The 25,841-nt window shown below is 36.1% G+C and overlaps 1 protein-coding gene across 6 annotated transcripts in view; it reads left to right on the forward strand.

Moving 5' to 3' along the window:
• Positions 1–25,841, forward strand: part of VRK1 (VRK serine/threonine kinase 1) — a 134,544-nt gene that overhangs the window by 11,373 nt on the left and 97,330 nt on the right. For all 6 annotated transcript variants that reach the window (XM_063793119.1, XM_009428427.5, XM_510157.9 and 3 more), the window contains exon 2: positions 24,925–25,089. In XM_063793119.1, the coding sequence (XP_063649189.1) occupies positions 24,930–25,089 (160 nt within the window). In that variant the 5' untranslated portion in view covers positions 24,925–24,929. The remainder of the gene's footprint in view (positions 1–24,924; positions 25,090–25,841) is intronic.

Consider the following 25,841-nt stretch of genomic DNA (forward strand, 5'->3'; position numbering starts at 1 on the left):
ATATCTTGCAGACAGTAGTTACTCCCACCCAAGGTAAACACGATTCTGACTTACATAACTATAGTTTTATCTGGTTTTGAACTCATGTGTAAATGGAATAATGCCCTCTGGACTTTTTTTTTTTTTTTTTTTGCTTGACTTCTTTTACTCGATGTTGTGTCTGAGATTCATTCATGTTGTTGCATGTAGTTTGTTATTTTTAAAAATAGCTCTGTAGTTGTGGTTATCTATCCCTGCATAACACACTAGTTTTGATTATTGGTTATTGCATAACACACCACTCCAAACTTAGTAGTGTAAAATAACAACCATTTTATTATGCTCATGGATTCTGTGGATTGGGAATTTGGTGGTTATGGCTTATCACTGCCCTACAATGCTTGGGGTCTAGAATCATTTAGAGGCTTCTCCACTTTCGTGTATGGTACCTTGACTAGAACGTCTAGAAGACTGGGATCATCTGATACTATTGACCCAACCTACATGTGGGGTCAGGAGGTTTTGGCTTTTCACAGCATGTTGGCTGAGTACCTTGACTAGAACGTCTAGAAGACTGGGATCATCTGATACTATTGACCGAACCTACATGTGGGGTCAGGAGGTTTTGGCTTTTCACAGCATGTTGGCTGAGTGTCCAGAGGAAGCTTCCTGAGAGTGGCTTATCTTCAGAAGTCATATAATCTCACCTCCACCATACTCTATTGGTTGACAAAGACACAGCCTGCCTGGGTTGAAGGGGAGGGGACATAGACCTCATGTCTTTATGAGAGGTGTGTCAAAGAATTTGTGGTCATTTTTTAAAACGACCACAAATTACATAGCAAAATTCATTTATTCATTCCATTTTAGGTATTTGAATAGTTTCTATTTTGAGGCAATTATGAACAATGTTGCTATAATCATATACATATGTATATGTATGTATCTTTTGGCATACTTTTATATTCATTTTGGTTGGGTATATATGTAGGAGTAGATTTCCTGGTCAAAATGTATATGCATCTAGCTTGCTTGCTTGCTTGCTTTCTTTTTTTTTTTTTTCTGAAACGAAGTCTCCCTTTGTCACCCAGGCTGGAGTGCAGTGGTATGATCTTGGCTTACTGCAACCTCTGCCTCCCAGATTCAAGTGATTCTCCTGCCTCAGTCTCACAAATAGCTGGGATTATAGGCGCCTGCCACCACGCCTGGCTCATTTTTGTATTTTTAGTAGAGACAGGGTTTCTCCATGTTGGCCAGACTGGTCTCCAACTCCTGACCTCAAGTGATCTACCTGCTTCGGCCTCCCTAAGCGCTGGGGTTACAGGTGTAAGCCACTGTACCTGGCCATGTGTCTAGTTTTAATAGACACTGCCAAACTGTTTTTCATCCTTGTTGTACCTATTTATACTTTTACCAACATATGAAAGTTCCGGTTACTCTGCAGCTTTGCTTCCCTTCATATTGTCAGTTAAATATTACAAAAAATTAATCACTAGTGGCTGTATAGAAGATCTTAGTGTGGTTTTCATGGGCATTTCTCTAATCACTGATAATTTGAGCACTTCTTCATATGCTTGTTGGTCATTTGGATACCCTCTGTTATAAAGTTCCTGTTCAAGTCTTTTGTCCATTTTCAACAGATTGGATTGTCTTTTTTCTTATTGAAATGTGGAGTTTATAAGGTATCTGGATATGAATCCTTTGTCGAATATGTGAATTATAAAAATATCTTCTGTCTTACAGCTTGTCATTTCACTCTCATAAAGTTTTTGATGAACTGAAATTCTGAATTTTAATCAATTCCAATGTATCCATCTTTTCCTTTACGGGTAGTGTTTTTTTGTGTTTAAGAAGTTTTTGCTACTCTAGGGTGATGAAGCTATTTTCTTATGTTATCTTCTAGAAGCTTTAGTATTTTGCCTTTCAGATTTAGGTCAAAGTCCCCAGGAATTTGTTTGTGTGTTATGAGGTAGGGATCAAGCCTTCTTTTACTTTTTTCATATGGTTATCTATACAAGTAGTAACAGGTGGCATTGGGTCTGTTGGACACAAGCCTGGGAGTTAGGATTCCAGTATTCTCCACCTTAGATTACCTTTAATGAGCCTTCTGCACTTGGGCATATTCTTAAATCCGTCTTGACTCAGCTTCATTTGTGAAATGAAGGATTTGAATGGAATGTTTTCTGATTTTCATTCTGACTGTGGTTTGTTAGATCTCTACCTACTTTTATAGTTGTATTGAGGCTCGTTAGAATCTTCTTATATCTGGATTGTGTTATCTAAAATATTCATAACATCTCCCAGCTTTATGTTGTTCCCAGGTCGAATGTGCCATCTAGAACTTAGCTGCTGATGAAAGATAGTTTTATTGATCATGTTGGCAAGTCCAAGATCACCTGTTTTCTGATTTTTTTTTTTTATTTTTTTTTGAGATGGAGTCTCACTCTGTTGATAGTGCAGTGGCGCTATCTCGGCTCACTGCAACCTCCGCCTCCTGGGTTCAAGCGGTTCTCCCACCTCAGCCTCCCAAGTAGCTGGGATTACAGGCGCATGCCACCACGCCCAGCTAATTTTTTGAATTTTTAGTGGAGATGGGATCTCACCATGTTGGGCAGGCTGGTCTTGAACTCCTGACCTCAAGTGATCCACCCACCTTGGCCTCCCAAAGTGCAGGGATTACAGGTGTGAGCCACCGTGCCCAGCCTCTGATCTTACTAATATACTGTGTCCCTTGCCAGGAGCTCATCATGCTTTCTTTAGTAAGTCATGGTAGAAGACACCAATTCCATTAACAAAAAAATTAGCTATCTCCTACAGAAGGGAGCAAATTCCATTTTTGAAAGTCATCTGCACATACTATTCATCTTACTTGTCCCTACCTTCAGTTTCGTACTTGAACTTTTAAGAATCATATACACAGCATAGAGTTTCATGAATCAGCAGAAGTCATTCAAGATCAGTGAGTTGTAGTCTTGGCAAATTCTCTCTTCCATCTTGGAAAGTGGCATACGTTCCAAATTACTGTATAATATGTTTGTGTCTCTAAGAAGAGTGAGTCAGGAACTACCCTGGATGACAGAACAGAAAATCTACCATTTGCTGGTTTCTTTGTGTTCTTAGTGGCCTGCTTTGAGGTGCTTTTAACCCTTCTTTGAAAAGATTTAGTTTAGTTTCCACAGAACGCTATAATCCAGTGTAGCTATTTTTCTTTGTTATCCTTGCTATCACATTTTCCCTCTCATTAACCTTTTTTTTAAAGCAAACAGCTTTAGTGAGATATAACTTACATACCATACAATTCATTCATTAAAAGGTATAATTCAGTAGCTTTTAGTGTATGCACAGGACTGTAACCATCACCATAATCTAATTTTAGAATGCTTTCATCAGTACTAAAACCCCCTACTCATTAACAGTCATTCTTCATTCCCTACCTGATCCCTAAGAAACCACGAATAGTTTTGTCTATAAATTTATCAATTCTGGAAATTTTACGTAATTGGAATCATACAATATGTAGTGTTTTGTGACCAGTTTCTTAACATGTGTTCAGGGTTCATCCCTGTTGTACATGTGTTAATACTTTATTTCTTTTTATTGCTGAATAATATTCCATTGTATAGGTGTACCAAATTTGATTTATCCATTCATCAGTTGAAGGACTTTGGGGTTGCTTTTACTTTTTGACTATTGTGATTAGTGCTGCTATGGACATTTATGTACAAGTTGTTGTGTGGGTATGTGTTTTCATTTCTCTTGAGTATACCTAGGTAATTCTTTAAGTTTTTTAGGGACTACCAAACTTTCCCAAAGTGGCTGTATTGTTTTATATTCTTACTAACAATCTGTAAGGATTCAGATCTCTCTAGATCCTACCAAAACTTGTTACTGTCTTTTTGTTTATATATGTCCTGGTGGGTAGGAAGTGGCATCTCGTTGTGGACTTGACTTTCATTTCCCTAACAACTAATGATACTGAGCATCTTTTTGTTTGCTTGTTGGCCATTTGTTTATCTGTTTTGGAGAAATGTCTGTCCAAATCCTTTACCCATTTTTAAACTGGCTTAGTTGTCTTTTTGAGTTCATTAACCTTTTAATGTTCACTCTGATTTACTTTTAACTCAAAATGTTTTTTCTTTTTCTTCCATTTTGTTCAGAGACTGTTCGTTCTGTATTAAGCAGGATGGTTAAGAGGGTTTTCAAGCCCTTTTACATTTTCTTGGCAACAGGTTCCATTAGCAACATACATACATGTGGATTACTTTAGATTGGAAAATGTACATCTACTGGTTATTGGAATAGATCATTTGTGGTTCATACTGGTTATATTAATAAAATGAACTCTGCTCCTTTCCCTACAAACCAGTAGGTAAAATGCTTGGCTTTGACTTTAATCCTAGCCTTTCATTTTACAGGTAAGGAAAAAAGACCTGGAGAAGTTGGGTCTTGTCTTAAGTTCACAACAGGTAGACCTGGACCATGACTTTAATTCAGCCCATTCTTAAGAACTATCAGTTGGTTTCACATCATGTGGCAAATATGTTAGATTGAAGGGATACCAAGGTAAGACAGGGTCCCTGATTTGGCGATCCTCACAAACTGTGTCACAAGAGATTGACATATACATAACTAATGGTAATACAGTATCACAATTGCTGTGAATTGTGAACAAGGGTGTGTAGTCAGTCCAGTGCTCTTAACACTGCTCGGTGCTGACTGGGATTTTCACCTTACTTTCTTTTGCATATAGGCAGAATTAGATTCTTGAGTAGTTGATTTTGTTTGGGTCATTTAGTAAGAAATGATAACACAAATGCCATCATTCAAACCCTGAGATTACAGAAGAAACAGACTTTAGAATCTTCAGGGTTTTGGACTAGAATCTAGAAGATGGTCTCATTAAGTGCATATTTTATATGTATTATTTTCTTAGCTTTTTTCATATATTCTTCAGTGGCATATACATCAAGTTTTTTTCAGCTGAATTTGTGTTAGTATATTAAAAAAACAAAACTTTTTGGAAGACGTTTTATTTACATCAGTGATTTATTTCATTACTACGTTTGTCCTTTGGATTTTTGGAAGTCATATTTCTTTTCACTTGACAGAGTTAGGCCATGGGATATGTATTTATAGTAACGTGTGAGTATGTTTAGGTTTGATCTTTTATACTATTTTTATGGCATTTATATTTATGGCTGTGTTATTAGTCATTAAAGCAAATATTTTTCCACCTTAAGACTTCTTGTTTTGCACATGATTTATTCTGCAGTATGTGCTCTCTTTTAATTAGCAAAAAGGCATTTTTACAAAAATTACACTTTCCTTGCAACTTACTGGTTGTAAGGCCATGGACAAATTATTTAATTTCACTTATCCTTGGTTTCCTTATATAATGATACAGTCAGTATCATTATACCCTTGTTTTTATGGTTATCCTAAGAATTAGAGATAATGTGTTTAAATTACCCAGCATATAGCTTGCCATATAGATGCTTGAATATTGATGGTATTAATTGTAATATATTAGTTCATTTATACATAAGAGCTATAAATTCTAGTTAATGGTTAATCGATTCTTTGTGGTATAGATTACTCATTTAGGATTAATTGAGCAAAAATAAGTGATCATATTAATGTAAGAACTTGATATCAGTATTCATTTTCAGTTACTTGTCTTTTAGAGACTGTAGTACTTTAAAGACTAGAGACTATTGCTCTTTAAAGACTGACCTCATCTTTATCTTCAAAACATGAAGGTATGATCCTGTCTGCAGATTAAGGTATTGAGAGTTATTTTTCTATGTTGTCAATTGCAGTGTTTTAACTTGTGGCAGTTGACAGGGCTGACTGTGTTGATCCTGATGCTTTAGAAGCACTGGTAAATTCTAGACTAATATTGGAAAGAATTACTTGACATTTTATTTACTAAAGTTCTTTTTGTTATTCATGAAGAATTCTTAAAAAATACCTCAATTGAAAAATTAATACATGCACACAATAATAAATTTAAACAATATAAAAGAGCAAAGAATGAAAATTAAGCTTCCCACCCTTAAGGCATTCTCTGCTACTAATTGATTATATAGCCTCCTAGTAATGTGCTATATGTACACGCGTGGGGATACATTGTTGCACAGCTCCCAGGGGTGCAGTCATACATATTCAAGCATATGCAGCATATGTATAATGGTCCTTTTATATGAATAGGAATGTTCTCATACAAGGTTCTTTCCTTGTATTTTTCACTTAATGATATATCTTGGCAAATATTCCATGCCAATGTATGTAGATCTACCTTATTTTTAAAACTGCGTAATATTCCATTCTGTGGATATGCCATGCTTCATTTAATATTATGTTGGTGCAAAAGTAATTGCGGTCCAACCTAAACGTCCCCTCTTGATGGTAATTAAGGATCTTTCTAGTCTTTTATTGTATATAATGCTGCAGTAACTATCCATGTATATTTGACAGTACGTGAGTATCCCTGCATGATAAATTACTGGAAGTACACTTTGTGAGCAAAAGGGAGTATGCATTTAAAATTTTGATAATGCCAAATTGTTATGCCTTTTTCCTCATACTCTTACCAACCCAGTGCATTTTCTTATTTTTTGAATATGACTAATGTGATAACTAAAAAATGTCATTTTAATTGTAAATTAAGTCTCATTGTAATTTTAATTTGCATTTTATTAATGAAGCTGAGTCTATTTGTTATTGATTTCCAGGATATATTGTTAGTGAAAGAAATCATGGTGAAGAACAAGGTGTATAATATTCTTTCTCTCATCTAGGAAATGAGGGATGCAGATAAATGTATTTTATTTGTTATTTAAAAAGAGAAAACAGGAAGGATAACCCCAAAACTAGTGAAAGCCATTATTTGAGGGGAAAAATAATAAAGACGGAGGGGTAGAATCTAGGATTCTCTGAAGATACCTTATATTGTTTGGGCTTTGGAAATGTAAATGTTTTATACATTTTTAAAACTTAAAGAGGAAAATATATCAGTTAAATATTTAGGTTGACATTGTTAGGAACCAAGGTTTTTAACAAATGAGAAAAAAAGCCGGGTGCGGTGGTTCGTGCCTGTAATCCCAACACTTTGGAAGGCTGAGGTGGGAGGATCACTTGAGCTCAGGAGTTTGAGACCAACCTGGGCAACATAGCCAGACCTCACTCTACTAAAAAAAAAAAAAAAAAAAAACAGAACAAAACAAATTCGTGGGCATGGTGGCACTGGTCTGTAGTCCCAGCTGCTTGGAAGGTTGAGGTGGGAGGATTGCTTAGGGCCGAGGCTGCAGTGAGCCATGATTCTGCTATTGCACTCAGCCTGGGTGACAGGGAGACCCTGTCTGGAAAGAAAAAAAAAATCTTCTTGCTCTGTCCACTCAAAAAACCTAGAAATAATATTTTAGTGCCCAGATTTTGGTCTCTGAGTACCACTTTCAACTAAAAGGAAATAGGGCCCCTTGTAGAAGTGGCTGATTGTAGGCTTGAGACAGGAAAATGTACAGAAGGAACCTGGAACATTTTGTACTAGGAAAGCAAGGAAAAGCTCCAAGACTAGTAGGGTTGTATCAGGAAACAGTGGCCACATTGAAGGGTCCCCCATTGTCCAGTGGGAAAGAAAAAAGAAATGAGCAGCCCCTGATGTTCAGAAGCCTCACCGGTAGGCCATGTTCTCCTACTAAACATAAGCGGTCTCACAGAATACCTTCAACAAAGTTTCTCAGAGATCATAATAAAATGAGGCAAAGCATAGACAAAAACCAAGACCACTGTGCCACCTACAAAATACTTAGCCAAAATGAATGACTACCGCTGCTTTACCCATTACAGTTTTATCTTCATTCTCATCTCCCCTCCCTTAGGTAAGATTTATTGAGATACGTAACCACAGAATTACCCTACTTCCTGACAGCATCCAATATGGAGAAACTCCTCCTTCTTTAGACCCTCCCCCAAATTACTAAACTGAGGCCCAAATTGTGTAATTGATTTTAACATCCTCTTACTGAGATGCCCCATGGTGCCCTGTGGTGTGTGTTCTCCCTCACTGCAATGAGTAATAAGCCTGTTTCGTTTAATTATTGGTGGTCTTGGCTGAAGGGCATTGATAACAGGTAGAGTAATTTGAGCAACAATATCAGTAACAAAAAATACAAGCAACAGATTAAGTGACAGTATAGGGTCACAATCAGCAAAATTCAAAATGGGAAATTTTACAGGACAAATGACAAGAAGAAGGACAAAAAAGAGAACAGTGGCACTCAGAGACTCAAAGACACATCAGCCACGTGCATTGACTAGTATTTGGGTCCTGAGTCAAAGTCAACTGTGAGAAGACATTCTTTGAGAAAACTGGATAAATTTGAACACTTCTTATTAGATGACATTAAGGAATTACTGTTAATTTTGTTAGGTGTGGCAATAATATATGGTGGATTTATTTTTAAAAAGTACCTGTTAAAAGTATTTACATATGAAATGATGTGTTGTCTGAGGTTTGCTTTAAAATAATCTTGGAAGGGGTTAGTAGAAACAAACAAATTGGCCATGTGTTGTTGATAGTTGTTGAAACTAGCTGATGTTTAGGTGGACACTCATTATATCACTTCTCTACTTTGTATGTATTTGAAAATTCTTCTAAGGAGAAGTTTTTTTCTTTAAAGCCATATTTATTTCTTTTTCTGTGAGTGTGCCTCTTCATATTCTTCCATTTTTCTGTTGGGCTTTAGTCTTATAATTTAAAGGATTCTTTAAATACTAAGAAAATTTGCCTTTAGTCATATGTTTTACAGGTATTTTTAATTTGTCTTTTGAATTTGTTTATGGCTTTTTTTTAATCTGTGGAAAATTTCTATTTTTATTTTGTTAAATTTATCAGTTTTCTTTATGGCTTGCGTGTTTTGTGTGTTTAGAAAAATCTTCTTGTCTCTGAGATTCTGAAAAGTTCTTTCATGTTTTCATGAATTTTTTTAATGACCACAGTACACTTCTGTTATACTTTATTTAGTCACCTTAATTTCCTCTTAGAGTATTTGGAAATATTCTCCCATAGAGCCCTGCCCCAAGACTACATAGGGAAAAATGTTGTTCAGTAGCTGTTCTATCAGATCTATTGATAGATTATTATATAGTGAACATCCAGAGAATTAATTGTAAAAGTTTGCTCACTAATTTTGCTCCCTAAATAGAATGAATGAGAAATCTATTTACCAGATTTTGAAAATATGCTAAGTGTTATGTAAAAGTATTAGCTATATAGTTCACAGTTTCTAATTTTAGAAAAGTTTCAGTGTTTGCTTTATATAAAGAAGCATTCCTTTGAGCTCTTCTCATGGGCCATAAGGTCAAGGAGCCAGGTGTCACCCCTTTTTGAAGTTGACATCTTTTGGCTTGCTCCTTTCCTAGGTCTGACTCTCTTGGATAGGCATGACAGTGATTCTGTTTTCTGGTCTCTGTAGGAATGGATGTTACTGTAGTGTCTTCATCACTTTCGTTTCTGGGAGACCTGTTGAGACCCAGGAATGGATCCTTCTACCTACTATCTCAAAAGTCAGAAACGGAAATACAGTTAAGGCTTCAGGGAATGCTTCCCTTGTAGGGGAAAGTGATAGCAGTGAGGTGTCTTGGGCTTGTGTTTGCAAATGTACCACACTGTGCATTCTCAGTTGAAAACTAACTCTGCAGTTAGTGTTTCTCTTTTAGAACTTTTAGAAGTTTTTTAAGGAATAAAAGTTGAGAAAGTACATTTGATACTATATTTTAAGCATTTTACTCGCTATACCAAAACATTTTATAACCTAACGTTAATCACTTTTCTAATACAAGTAAAAAAATTTCTGACTAGGAAGAAATTTTTTCTTTTCTGAAGATAGCCACTTTCTTTTTCAGAGTTAGAAACGTGAGTCTTCACCTAGTTCTTTCCAGCTTAGGTGTGAAAACATGACTAGTGTGACAATTGCTGCTAAAGATTGTATCACAGTTTGAGTTTAGCTTAATGTTTTTCAGGGATAAATCTATGAATTTATGGGATCATTATCTCTGGAGGTTCACTTCTATATCTCATGGTTTGTTGTGTTATATTTTGATACTTATTTTTTTAATGTTATAAAGGTACCATATAGCCATGAATTTTTTTTATACTTTCATTGATATGCATAATTCTCCTCTGAGTGAAACCTGGGGACAGATTGGGTGTTCCTAACAGGAACCTGGGGGCAGTTTCCTTAGGTTTTTTATGTTTAGTGATTTTGGTCATAAGTGAATTTTAATATCTAATGAATATCCTTACAGTTCTGTCTCAATCATAGGATTTTTGGGATCAAAATGAAGAAAATATATGAGGACCCTCTGTGTCACTGGGAAGTGGCTTTATAAACTCAAGATTCTGTATTTTATTTTTCAGATGATTTCTTAGCACTAATCAAATGCATTAATCAACTTCTGATTAGCTGGCACATTTATAAGAGGATTGTCTTTAGATGTATTGCTTTCAAATTGTTCCTGATGTAATTTAGCAAAGGAGGTGATGGAGTTCTTTGTTGACTGACTGTCTTTCGTTTGATTTTATTCTGACTTACTGTAGTTTGGCAGGAGGCCAGTTATACCAAAATATGTAATTACTTCTTAATCCCAAATAAGTTTGAAATATAAATGAGTCATTTTGTCTTAGGGATATGATGGGTTGGGAAAAAAGTGGTGTTTTTGGCTCCTCCTGAATCACTCATGAATTTATTTTTTACCCAACTTCTAAAATGAACTGGAAAGGTCTTTTATTAAAATCCTCAAATACGGTAGACTTGTATGTAATAGAGCAATTAAAGTGAAAATGAATGACTTAATGAAGAAAGTAAGATGTACCAGAATATCTAGGTCAGTGGGTCAGTCTGTGCATCACAGTACCCCGTGTAGCATGAAAATATAAAGATGCTGGGGCTGTTGCGGAGTAGGGCCTTTACTGTTCCAAAGTTCCACTGATAATTAGGTTGGTGCACAAATAATTGCGGTTTTGGACTGTGAATTTTAAATCATTATAACTAGTCTCAAACACATCTTTATCAAAATAGGAGCCATTGCAGTCAACACATTTTTGCCAATGAGAAGTAAGTTAGTTTATTCCTGTAGTGTAAAAATCCGTGTTTTGGGATTCGATGAACTCTTGGAAAGCATTTTCTGCATCCTGCTGGTTGTGCAAGCGTTTTCCCTGCAAAAAGTTGTTGATATGCTTGAAGAAGTGGTAGTCGGCTGGTGAGAGGTCAGGTGAATATGGCGGATGAGACAAAACTTTGTAGCCCAATTCATTCAACTTTTGGAGTGTTTGTTGTGCGATGTGCAGTCGGGCGTTACCCTGGAGAAGAATTGGGCCCTTTCTGTTGACGAATGCTGGCTCCAGGTGTTGCAGTTTTTGGTGCATCTCATCGATTTGCTGAGTGTACTTCTCAGATGTAATGGTTTCGCCAGGATTCACTAAGCTGTACTAGGGACTGGCAGCAGACCATCAAACAGTGACCATGACCTTTTTTTGGTGCAAGTTTGGCTTTGGAAAGTGCTTTGGACTTCTTCTCAGTCCAACCACTAAGCTTGTTGTTGCCGATTGTTGTATAAAATTCACTTTTCATCACTATCCAATCGAGAAATGGTTCATTGTTGTAGTGTAGAATAAGACAAGATGACACTTGAAAATGATGATTTTTTTTTTTTAATTTTTGCTCAGCTTATGAGGCATCCACTTTTAGAGCTTTTTCACCTTCCCAATTTGCTTCAAATGCTGAATGACTGTAGAATGGTCAACGTTGAGTTCTTCGGCAACTTCTCTGTAGTTGTAAGAGGATCAGCATCGATGATTGCTCTCAATTGATCGTTGTCAACTTCCAATGGCCAGCCTCTACCCTCCTCATCTTCACGCCTCTCATTTCCTTTGAAAAACTTCTTGAACCACACCACACTGTATGTTCGTTAGCAGTTCCTGGGCCAAATGCGTTGTTGATGTTGTGAGTTGTCTCTGCTGCTTTACAACCCATTTTGAACTCGAATAATAAAATTGCTCAAATTTGCTTTTTGTCTAACATCATTTCCATAGTCTAAAATAAACAAAATAAACAGCAAACAATAAGTCATTAGCCAAAAAACATAAAGGGAGAAATGCCCATTAAAATGATGTATAACATAACCACATTTATTTAAGACTGTATTATAATATCAAACAGCAAATTCCAACAATGCAAAAACCACAATTATTTTTGCACTAACCTAATAATTTTAATGTATAGTTAAGATAGATGTTACTGCCTTAGATGATGGATCGTTAGGCATTTGGCTTTATAATTTTGTTCTGAATTTCCTAGCATTCACTGCAAAAGAGGTAACAGGAGTTTCATAGCTCTTGATATCTTAAACACTTGCATCATTGGAAGAGACACTTTTTTCCCTACCATGAACCCTAGAGAGTTTGATTTTGTAGATGTCCACAACTGTTCACTATCTTTAATAAATACTTTTATTAAAGGCTTCAGAAACATTCTTTCCCTGGGAAGTTTTTTATTGATCCTTGTTTGAAGCTGATACATAATATTATATCATAACTGTGTGATGCTGTTTCTGCATATAGCTGAATGCAGCTTTTTGAGACTAAAGGTTGCATTTCCTTCATCTTTGAATTTCCAGCCCCTAGCACAGTTCCTGGCACATATTTTGGAGGTATTTTATAAATGCCTTTGGAAAAAAGGAGTTCAAGTGTTTAATTTCCTGGCAAACTAAATAGCTATAAAGAGAGAGCTTAGAAAGTCTAGAGTAAGAGATGATTAGCATGCTTCCTAGACCATCTGTCACTAATACCAATTGTTTCTACTTGGCACTGCAGACTTGTTTTTTGAGGGGGAGGGCAGCTTGTGTAAAGTTAAAAAAAACAAAACAAAACAAAATACCAGAACTCTTAGGTTATTCTGTACTCCTCTGTTTAGTGGCTAAAAAGTCATTGCTGTTTTCTAAAAAACATTGACATTCTTATTCAGTAAAGATAAATGCAATTATTGCTTTTTCCAATAGCAATACAGTTGTAATAACTGGTAGCTGTTTCTGCCTTGCCCCCTTACAATCTATTCTTGATGCGTCAACCAGAGTGATCCATTCAAAGTGCAAGTCAGAACATGTACGCTCCTCTGCTCAAGACCTTCCAAGATTTCCCCATTCAGCATTAACGTCGAAGTCCTTACAATAGCCTGAGTGTTGGACATGTTCTCCACCTCTGTGCTTCTTTACATCTGACCCCAGCCATTGCTCTCCCCTGGCTAATTCTTCCTCAGCTGCACCAGTCCCCTTGCTGTTTCTAGAACAAGCTGGGCATGTTCTTGCCTTAACGCCTTTGTAGTTGCTCCTCCCTCAATGTGGGATGCTATTCCTCTAGAGCATCTGTGTGGCTAGATTCTCTCACTTTTTTTTTTTTTTTAACAAGTTTTTGCTTAAATGTCACTTTCTTGTGAGGCTTTACCAGACCATCTTTTTAAATTTCATTCACTCCCGCCCCCAACTCCCTGTCCCTGCCTTTTTTTGTTTCCTTAGCCCTTATGCCATTGGACATATGACATGTTTTAATTTTTAGAAAATTATTTTTCTCTACTGAATAAAATATAAGCTCCATGAAGGCAGGAGTTTTTGTCTGCTTTGTTCACTTTTTATTCTTGTCTTGTAGAACAGTTCCTGCACAGAGTGTGCTGTCAATAAATACTTGTTGAGTAAACAAATTAATTAAGCAGGCAGTATGTATTGTAATAATGTAGAATTCCAATGGGACTCAGTATTGTTTTTATTTTAAATTTTAAGAGGGGTGTAGCATGGTAAAAGTTTTTGTATTTCTTGTCAAAAAGTTGCAGACCATTCACTCTAATAGCACTACTAAATTACTGATATTTACATTAAAGGGAAAATAGGGTCTAGTCCTATTCTCTACTTTTTAGGCACAGAATTTGATTCATTGCAAAACCATTCCTATCGTGAGGTGACTTGTGACAGAGGCACTACAGAAGCACTTAACATTTTGGATTTGTATCAAGCTTATATAGTTTATAGATGGAATGTATTTTTAGAATGGACTAATACATTAGCAAAAAATATAACAAATGTAAAATCTTTGGTGAGAATTAAGTCAGCAGGAGAATTTTTCTTGACTCAGGTGTTCAGTGCATGATTTTCAATTTGACTGAAGTGTTGTGAACTACAATGCAAGTATACAGCAAGTTCCAAACCTTGTAGAAATCCATTTATCCTGTGGTGAAATTCAGAGTCCTGACAGTGGCCTTCAAGGCCCTACTTGATCTCTTGCTCCTGTGCTAACCTTTGGGACTTGATCTCCTGCTTCCCCCTTGCTCACGCCACACCAGCCACACTGGCATTCTTACTCTTTGGTTGCCAGGTGTGCTCCCACCTTAGGGTCTTTGCACAACTCGTCCCTCTGCCTATACTCTCTGCCCAGATACTCACATGGTCCTCTTCCTCAACTCCTTCAAGTCCTTGTTCCAATGAGCAAAGTCCTTTCAGAGGAGGCTGACCATGACCACTCTGTTTCACTGCAAGCTTTCCCCTTCTACCTTCTACTCCCTATCCTCTATCTCCCTTTACCTGCTTTATGTTTTTAAAACATGACTGGATTTTCTGAAATATTAGGTAACATATACATTATTTGTTCTTTTTATCTGTCTCTTCCTGCCAGAATGTGTCAAAAGAGAAGGACCTTTGTTTTGTTCCTTGAGGTATAGCAAGTGCCTAGAACAGTGCTTGGCACATTGTAGATTATCAGTGACTATTTGTAGAGTGAGTGAATGAACAGACTATGTCATTACCCTTCATGAATTTACATAATCCACAGTTAACATTTATTTATTGCTGTGATAACTAGTAGATTTATGTAATTAGCATCTATAAGAATAACCTCTGAAAAAAATACCAATTGTAATGCTTTTCCAGTTGTGTGTGTATGGGGGCAGGAATGATTCTGTAGTCATCAGGAACATGTTGGTATTATCTTGATTCAACTTAATTTCTGCCTTTTTTATCTGCTGCATCTAGAAACTGTTTTCTTTTTTAAAAAATTGTGATAAGAAACATAGAAGATTTCCCATCTTAACCATTTTTAAGTAAGTGTACACAGTAGCGTTAAGTGTATTCATATTGTTGCGAAGCAGATCTCCAGAACTTAATTTGCAAATTCGAAACTCTATATACCACTAAACAACAACTCTCTTTTCTCCCTCCCTCCAGCCTCTGGCTTATTTCACTTAGCATAACTGTCCTCAAGATTCATCTGTGGTGTAGTGTGTGTCAGAATTTACTTCTATTTTTCAAGGCTGAATAATATTCCATTGTATATACATGCCACATTTATTCATTCATCTGTTAATGGACACTCAGGTTGCTTCCACCTCTTACTATTATTGTGGATAGTGCTGCTGTGCACATGGGTGTACAGATACCTCTTTGAGACTACAAACTTTTTCCTAGAGATCTGTTAACTTAAAGGAATAAACATCAATTATTTTTTCAAATAAATGTCCTGAATTGCCAAAGATCTTAATTTTATTGAGTAGCACATTTTTAAATATATAATTTATTTTCACATAATAAAATTTGTATTTTGGTGTAAGCTGTGGAAATGTAGGTGGTCTGCTTTTTTAACATGATAAAACCCTGGAAAACTGTATATGATAAAGTGGAACAAGCTCCCTGAATGAAAAAGCTCATTTCATCTTGAAAAAAGAATTTACTGTATTCCTCAAATTGCCTAGGACTGTGAGTAGCCTAAATGGTAGACTGGAATCCAGGATACTACTGTATTTTGAAAGCAAAAGGAAGAGAATGTTTCAAGAAAGAAATAATGAACAGTGTTGAGTGCTTCTGGGCAGGCAAATGAGATGATTCAGTGTCAGCTAGATTTCATAGCATGGAAGTCACTAGTGACCTCAGCGAGGGTTGTTAGGAATCATGAAGGCGGATCTTGGAGTGAGTTGGATAAGTAGGTGAAAGGAAATATTGGCAAGTACAGACGATTATTGAAATGGCAAGTACAGACATTTGGCATTGAAAGGGAAAAGAAAGGATGATAGCAGAGGGGGATTAAAAACATTAATTTTTTTTTTTTTTTTTTTTTGAGACGGAGTCTCGCTCTGTCGCCCAGCCTGGAGTGCAGTGGCGCCGTCTCGGCTCACTGCAAGCTCCGCCTCCTGGGTTCACGCCATTCTCCTGCCTCAGTCTCCCGAGTAGCTGGGACTACAGGCATCCACCACCACGCCTGGCTTATTTTTTGTATTTTTAGTAGAGACCGGATTTCACCATGTTAGCCAGGATGGTCTCGATCCCCTGACCTCGTGATCCACCCGCCTTGGCCTCCCAAAGTGCTGAGATTACAGGTGTGAGCCACCGCACCCGGCCAAAAACATTAATTTTTTAAAATGGCAGAGCCATAAGCATTTTTAAAAGCTGATGGGAAGGATCTAGTTGAGGGAGACATTGAATATATGAGAGAAGGATTAATTAATAGTGTAAGTCTTGAGAAGGTTGGAGGGGATGGGATCCAAAGCAAAGGTGAAGGACTTGATGTTTGATAGGAGGAGGATAGTTTCTTTCAATGTGATAGGAGAGAAGGAAGCTAGGATTGGCTTGAAGTGGGTGCAGGTGGTTTGTAGGTGTGGCTCTTAGAAAGATAGGGAATTCCCATCTGAAGTTTCTGTTTTCTCTAACTAGAGTAGGTCATCTGTTGATAATTATGGCTTAGGAAGGGGAATTAGAGTTTTGAGGAAGAATAAATAGAGTTTGACATAGTCATTGTAGAGGGTGGTTGCTGGACTTTTGAGGAATGACATTGTCCTTTGCAGTTGGGTGATGTATATTAAACATAAAGTTAGATATCTGGTAGTTGGGGAAAAATACTAAACTTTTTTGCTGTTTAATTTTATGGATTTAGTGAATTCCTGCTAACTACAATGTATTGTGACTAAGACATTTCTCATATACGAGGAGCTTATAAGCTTATAGGGAAAGTTATTTGTCACATGCAATAAGAGGTACAAACAGTACTGAAACTTCAGGTCATATCTGACTTCAGAAGAGATAGGTCTTTAGGTATGGGGAAAATGTCAATCAATGTATAAGGAGAGGTTAAATGAGAGAAAAGGCTTTGTGCTGGGAAGAATGGAGATAAAAATATGTTGGTTCCATGTTAATAGAATGGTAGAGTCCAGTTTGTCCAGAATTATCCTTGAATCAGAGTGTCTCTATACAGTGTAAAACATATCAGAGAAGTTTATGACTTTAAAGAAAATTTCATAAAAATACATGACCCCCTAAAGGAGTTTACATGCAGAACTCTTTGGGGAAAATTTATGAGTAGTCATTCAGTATATAACGAGCTTTATTCAGCATTGTAATTTTCCAGTTTGTGTATGATGAATTCATAGAGCTCATTAAGTGTAAGTGTCATTGTTGTGATTCATTCAAGCCTTTTTCCTCTCTTCAGCAGAAGGTTAAAAAAAAATTCCAAATTTGAATCCAGGACTTGAAGAATGCCAGTTGTCTAAATACAGTACCATATTGTGATAAATATAGCTATTGAAATTTTTAAAAATCTATTCACAAAACTTTATTTTAATATTCATAGCAGAACTTTTTTTGGAATGTTATCTGAAAAACAGAGGACCATTTTATCATCAGAGCTGACTATTAATTAGGGTATTGTTGCAGATATAAAAGTTGATCTGCCACTGAAATTCTATTTGAATATGTATAGTTCCAAGCTTGCTTTGTGTATTTAATAACTTTAGTACCATAATTACTCTGTTTACAATTAAATTTTGGTGAATATGCTAATATGGAATATACCAATGAGTGATTTCAGCAAAGGGCAGTATTGATTTGCATCTTGATGTGCTTTTCAGTTGCATCTGCATTTCATTTAATATCAAAGGAAAAGAAGTGGTCAGATTATGCAATGCTAAACTTTTTTTTCTTTGAAACCTCTCTGTTGCATTGGCTACTATAAAAGTAGACTTGCATAGAGTCAGAGGGGCTGAAATTATGTGGAAAGATTTAATTTTGTTAAAGTTTGTGCCTTTCAGTATATTCATTAATAGAAACCTTAATACAAGCATCGGTTTCATTATTAGAAGAAACCTATAATGTATTAAAGTGATTGTTTAATTCTAATTAGTATTTTAAGTTCTTCAGAAAACTCACTAACTTACTGAAGCAAATACTTGTGATTATTTTATTTCTTTTAGCAGGGACTTATGGTTTTAAATAATTCCTCTTTAAGAAATTGCCTGAAAAGCAACAAGGAGATTGAGAAACAGTGATTTCATATTCTGAGAAACTGAGAAGCTTCTGTAGCCCTGAACTAGAAAATAAGGAGCTGCCAAATGCAGTGAAGGTCAAACAGGGTATGGGAGGATGCTGAAAGGGAACCTGAGACACAGATGTCAGAAAAGCTGGCAGAATTGTGTTCTCTAAAGAAAGGGGCACACCCTGAGAGGCACATTAATAAGCCTTTGTCTGGGAGAACAGGAATAGGTGTTGGCAGGCAGGGGCACTAGGGAACTTTATGGTGTGATGAAAATGTTCTCTGTCTGGTGGTCGCACAACTGTATGTACGTTTGTAAAATTTTGTCAGTTTACATTTGTGCAAGTTAGTAATTTATTGCCTCTCAACTCCAAATTCACCCCTTTTTGCTCTATTTATATACTTGAGCCAGACCTTTTAAATATTTTTTCTTTTCCTGGACAGTGTTAGATTTTGTCAGTAGAAGGTGAGGAAGGGATACTGCAAGACTTAGCAGAGAAAGTGCTTCTCTTGTTGCCGTGTGCTTGGTTTTTTGTTCATTTGTTTGTTTTTCTTAATCTCTTAAGGTGTGGCTGTCAGCTCTACTTACTCTCCTGTAAGCTTCATTAGCACCCTGGTAGGCAGCTTCTTGCTCCCACCAGTATCTCGTGGGCAGCAGATTCCTGTGGATAAGCTGTAGCTCACTGGCCCTACAGAGAACTACCCTACCACTCAGTGGGTCACTGCCACAGTCTGTCCAGTGAAGTGTTCCTTTCTTGGGCACTCTCCCTTAGCCTTGGAGACAGTAACTGCTCCCTATATTTGCTAGTTCCATATTCCTTCAAGTTGTCTTTTACATCTATTAGCACTTGACAACTTTTTACAAATTAATAATTTTTTATTTATGTTACATTTTCTTGTTTTAATTGATTGTGTGTTTTCTAGCTGCTGAATGGACACTGACTGTTATCACACACTTGTGATTTGTGTACCTTACTTACTGTGTTAATTTTACATAAATAAACAGGATGAAATAATAAGTATACTTCTTGATTACTTTCTATAACATGAACCAATTGTTTAAACACCAAGATTGGGATATAGAATGCTACCAGATCCCTAGGAACCATCCACCTCCAGCCATTTCTTCTGACCCTTAGTCCCCAAAGTGATATCTGCTGTTTGATTTGTATCACCATTGATTTATTATTGAAATTCATGTAAATGGAATATAGTATGTACTCTTCTGTCTGGTGCTGCTTTTTCTTAACACAGTGTTTGGTATGTCCATCCGTCTTACTATATTCATTTTCCTGTTGTTGGACATACCGGTTTCCAGTTTGTGGCTGTTGTGAATAAAGCTGTTATCATTCTTGTACATGTCTTTGGGTGGACATGTACATGCATAGAAGTTGAATTGCTGGGTCGGTTAGCAGGTACTGCCAAATGAATTTTCAAAATGATCGAAACAGTATACAGTGTAGGAGAGTTCTGTTTGTTCCAACTCCTTTCCAACACTTTGTAGTGTCAGACTTTTGCAGTTGAAGTCTTCAAAACCTTAAGGAATAGATCAAATGCTGCTTAAACTCCTTAGATTGTGGTAAAGGAAGAAAAGCTTCCAAAATCTTATTATGAAGTGAGCATAATATTGATACTTAAACAGATAAATGTAGCAGAAAAAATAAACTACAGACCATTCTTATGAATATCAGTCTTGTCTATGGCTATACCACCCTGAGTGTGCCCGATCTCGTCTGAATATCAGTCTTGTTCCTAAATAAAATGTTAGCAAATAGAATTCAGCAGCACACTAAAAAAATTATAACTGCCACCAAGTATAATTTTTTTTTTCTAGGAAGTTTGTGTTAAATAGCTCTATATGAGTATGTGGTATACCAGCTGTATTTAAGTCTTTTGTGTTTCTCAAGATGCTAAAAGATAAGTATTGAACAAATATTTATTAATACACTACCATTGGCCCTGCTTATACCTGGCTGAAGCAGGCCCTAAGGATTGACAGGGCCTTTGGTTGCCTGAGGCCACCTGAGATTATAGGGGCCAGCAAGAGCAAGAGGGAATTCTCCACATCTTTTTCCATTAGAAGCCACAGGAGGGAGTTTCATTTAGATACATTTTAAAGAAATATTTCTGTCATAGTGGCCTCTTGCAGAGCAGCTGAGTATATTTCAGTGACTTCTTAACGTTTATGCGCAAGACACAGAGCTACTGTGTTTAATATACAACATATAAGATGTGCCTGGAAATAAAAAGCAAGACTAATAATTCAAAAGAAAAATGAGCAGAGGTTACTAATAGTTTACAGGAAATAAAGTACAGATTTTGCTTAGGAGTGTTTTCTTTTAATTTTTTTTTTTTTTTTTTGAGAGGGAAGTGGGAGTGGACTGGGCATGCTCATTGAGTATGAGAGGATTTCCAGTTTTGATCCCTTGGTAAATATTAATTATAGGAGCAATAATCATTTTGTTAAGGAACCTGGTTTCTTTTCATGGGAAGTGGTATTTTAAGACTACAATTTGTTTGCTAGGGATGCTATTTGCTGCTGGGTTGATTATTGTTTCTAAGCTTTTTAGTGAATGGGGCTAGGAAATACAAAGATGTGTTTCTGTGTATGTGTTTATTTTAAAGATACATGCTGAACTAAAAATATTTCCAAGTACAGCATTTTTACCTTTACCTGTTCTATCTTTTATCTCTGTCTCTTTCTTCCATATCTGAATCCTGATTCAGGGACACAAGAGAATGATAGAATAATAATATCACGTAATTACTCATTTGCATCATTCCACATGTATGCACACAACAGTCTTAGTTAACAAAATCAAGTATCACAATATGATTTCTGGAAAGTTGCCTTTTTTGCATATGTTATCCCATTTTTTGATAGTTGTACTATATCTACAGTGTCAGTACATTTGCCCATTATATACTCTTTTCTCTCTTTTATAACCCTTGTTGAGTCTCAGTTCTACAAGTATATATTTACTGCTCACTGATACTGACATTTCTTTAGTCATTTTGGATATTGCTATGGGAGTGGCAGACCCCTTCTACTGGGCTTCTTCTCTAGTAGATTCTTATTGCTGTTTTCTATATTGATAACACTTAGCAGTCTTTATGCTCGAAATTTAGCTGGGTATAAAATCTTTGGTTCATGTTTTCTTTCTTAGAGTCTTAAATATGTTACTTTTTTTCCCCCTGGCATAAAATGTTGCTGTTAAAGTGATGACAATTTGATTTTATTTTCCTTATAAAATATCTGCAGATGCTCAAAAAGTGTTTTCATTTACTATTAAGTTAACTAAATTATATCTTGGTGATGGTCATTCTGGGTTGATTTTTCAAATGTATGTGATATGACCTTTCAAAATGTAGTTTTATGTTTAAATGAAGTTCAGGAAAGTTTTCTTGAATTAAATGATTTTTAATATTCTTTTCCCTTGCTTTGATTTTTCTTTGTTATATGTATGTTGGTTTTTTTGTGTATGTTTTCTTAAACACTTTTTGGTCCTTTTTGATTTTTTTGTTTTTTTTCCTTTTCACTTTCTATTTCTCTTGTCATTAAAAAGTTTTATTTACTCTTATGTTCCTTCTTATGTAGTTTTTATTTCCAAACTGATTTTTGTCTTTCATTTTCAATTATTCTGTCATCTGATTTCTGAATTTTTCTAATTCTGATTGATGTTAGTCTGTACATAAAGTGTTTTTTAGCTTGTTTTGAAATACTAATTTATAGCTATCAACCTTTTGGGAGGCATGTTTTCTTATGTACTTTTCTAAAGGGATTTTTTTTTCTCTTTAAAAATACCAACTTAGTGTGGCACTAGGCTTTGATCCATTTTTGTTGCTGAGTTTCGTATGCAGCCAGTTTTCCCTTATATGCAATTAGTTTTAGATAGTCTGGTTCAGGGTGAGTGTATGTCATTCTCTAGATCCCACTCTTCACTTGTTTTTGTGTAGTATTCCAAAATACTGAGGCTAACTTAATAGATCCATTTTCATTTGAACTTTCTTTTTCCTTTCTTCGTATTATCCTTGTGATGTTCACTTTGGCTTCATCCCTAGCAGTTTCTTCTCAGCCTGAGGCTTTGACCTAGAAGGGGCTTTGGCTGGTTAGTTTTGAGAGTTGTAGAGGCAACAGGCTTCAGCCTCTTGAGACCTCACCAAGGACCCCTTGCACTTCCTGGCTGTGGGAGTGGCAGAGCCCTTCTTCTTTCAGTTGCTTTTCTCAGTGTCTTGTGTGCTTCTAAGAAGTAGCTCCTGATAATTTTTGGATCCTAAGATTTATCAGAGGCACCATACTTTCTTCTGCTTCCTTCTTTACAGTTGCTGATACCACACAGATCTTACTGCTGTTTGTCATGGTCTGTCTTCACCTGCTCAAATTTTGTAGAGATAAAGGGATACTGTCCCTCCATTTGGTTGGAGAGGTTGTCCGTAGGTGTTGAGTTTTGCTATCCAGTTGTCCTGTCCAGTTTTATGGGGGAATTCAGGGAGATGAAACAGCTGTGCTGCTGCCTCCACCATGTCCAGCGTTAACCTTCAGGAGCTGTGATTTAGAAGCATATTGAAGAGACTGACAGCGATGATGCTGTTCTGTGGGACTATTTTTAGGAAAGAAAGTCATTCCAAGCCTTAATTAATTATTACAATTAGTTTCAATTAGTTGGCCACAGAAATAAAACTAAAAATAAAAGCAAACAGCTTTATTTGGAGGAAAATCACTTTTTATTGACCACAATTTACATTGAATAGATGCTGAGCCAGAATATTTCATTTAAAATATGATATTTTTGTCACTTCTGGAAAGGAATTTCAGAAAAACACAAAAGATTGTCCAGTCACTATTTTGAGATATATAAAGATAAAAAACATGTTGTCCACTCATTTTAAACTATTTTGATTACTATAAGGAACCAGTCAAATAAGAGATTACTCTGATGATTTGATAAAGTGGGTTAAAATTCAGAAGGGCATCTGTTTTAATATTTGGAAATACTATGTGTTTTAGTTGTTTCTTTTATTTGGTTTACTACCATAGGTGTAGAAGTAACCTTTCTTGGTGTTTTGAGTCTAGGCTAGCTTGGTTGGCACTGAAATTCCATTTTGCAACATTTTACCATGAGTAAAAACAGATTAATTAAGAGAACTAATTGACATGAAGAAATAAGAGACACTTTTATTTATTTTGAAGATGTTTTTGTTAACTTAGAGAAGATTTAGACAGCGAAGATGCATTAGTATTCTATAGGAAAAAATTCAATTTAGAAGTCCCCAGTAAATTAATAAGGAACATTTTCAGATAAGGAGTTTGTGTATTTGGAGTGATAGTGGGTGAGTTGCTGAAAAATTCCAGTTGAATCTAGTGTGTATGTATGTAGCATGTCTAGGCTCAAAACTGAGCTCAAAACTGAGCTACAGACTTCTTTCATCTGAATAGCCATTTCAAGTGTTGCATACTTGTCTTAATCATTCTTATTAACCTTCTTTCTTTTCTATATCTCCAGTATGTTTTTAGGGAACTGTGGAACCTAACAAATACTTATTTTAAATCTTTTTTGATTAATATTTATAGAACCGAGAGTTTGAAATCACACAACAAACACATGTTCACATGCATACTAGTACAAATTGAGTTCCTTCAGTCAACGAAGTGAGTTACACCTGAGGGCACTTGAAGCACAGTGTGAAGTGACTTTATCAAGATTACCCAACCAGCTGGTGTCATACCTGCAATCCAGGTCTTTTGATTCCAGTCAGTACTCTTTTCACAATAAAACACTGCTTTCTCTGAATGTTATGTTAAACTTATGTGTCAGTGAGAAAAATGAATCAAGATTCATCTCCTAAAGGATAGTTAATGGGAAAGAAAGCTTAGGAATTCTGGGTGTCACCAGCCTTGCCCAGATGATTAAGCCACAGTTTTTCCTGTCACTCTAGAAGGTTGTGCTCCTTCCTCACAGTGACTTCCATAATTGTGGAGCATGTTGGTGAGGTCTTGGAGCCAGGTGGTCACCGGTGCAATTTTCTGTTGTTCCACCACTTACCAGCTTGCTGAGCCTTAGTTTCCTCGAAATGGAGGTGATAATGTAATCTTCACAGAGTCATGAGGATGGATGGGAACCTGTGTAAAGCATTTACTAGCATGTCCCGGGAACCTTTGCCCCTTCCCCTTGTGTTCAGTTGCCTTATGTTTTCAATCTCTGCACTGTGTTCTATCATATCGGTATTGACCTTAATAAACTCTTCATTTTGTTCCTATAAAATGTGCGTTCTAATTGGATGCACCTTTCCCTCTCAGCTTCATAGAGCAATTCTTTGTTGTTATTAAATAGCATTTTTAGTTGTAGTTGATCATTATGCCATTGGACTTACACCTAATTATTTCCTTGAAAATAATTGCATATATGATTTTATTGTTTCTTCTCCAAAGTTAAGAGATAATCAAATAGGATTTGAGCCATTATAAGTCAGAATTAACATATATCCTTTAAGTTTTGGAGTAAGTAGGAATTTGAACAGCATCTCCGTACGGAAGTTTTCCTTAGGGAAAAATGTTTTGAACACTTCTAAGATTAGAATTTTGACCGTTTCTTTGTTTTATGTTATAGTGAAAATGCCTCGTGTAAAAGCAGCTCAAGCTGGAAGACAGAGCTCTGCAAAGAGACATCTTGCAGAACAATTTGCAGTTGGAGAGATAATAACTGACATGGCAAAAAAGGAATGGAAAGTAGGATTACCCATTGGCCAAGGAGGCTTTGGCTGTATATATCTTGGTAAGTGTGTGACTGCTTCTAATGATCAATCCAAAGATTTATATGTTTTCTTATGAAAATGGTTTCTCATTTATGAGCTGTTATGGGATGTTCCTAATAATCTGCAGTCAACTTAATAGTTTCTGATTAAGCAAAAATGCATCTCTGACATAGGAGTGGAAATTGTTAATGCAGTCACAACAGAAAAGGAGGATAAAATAGCTGTAATACTATCATTAGTGAGCACTAGGACTTTAGATTTTTAAGATACTTTATATAATCTTAATCTCTTTTGAGACCCAAAGAAACCCATGTACGTATCTTTCCCCTCCCACCTCCACCTATGTGGGATTTATTCCCTCCGTGTTTGTCTGATTTAGAGGTTTGCAAATCTTTTACAAGTGTGAGTTTCTTTTTTCTTTCAGTGCAACCCTCTTAGCCATCATACTGGAACTAGGAGAATTACCTAGAAACTGCATATTAGGCCTGATTAAATGTGCAGATAACTAGCATACTTATTCTGAAATTTTTGGGGACCCGTTGTGGAATCCTGAAATTATGTTAGGTTAACTAAATTATGGACTTAAAAAATATTTTACCTGATTGCTTCTAAAGCTGTCTGCTTCACCAATAAATATATTTGCTTCTGATTTTTCTAACTTTTCCATTCTGTGTTCTCACTCTACTTCCAATCTCAGATTAATTAATTAATTTCTACCATGGAGGTTTATAAAATTTTATTTTTAGCAATATCTTACTCAGAATACTAATAA

This window comes from Pan troglodytes, chromosome 15, assembly GCF_028858775.2.
Source record: "Pan troglodytes isolate AG18354 chromosome 15, NHGRI_mPanTro3-v2.0_pri, whole genome shotgun sequence".
NCBI classification, from domain to species: domain Eukaryota; kingdom Metazoa; phylum Chordata; class Mammalia; order Primates; family Hominidae; genus Pan; species Pan troglodytes.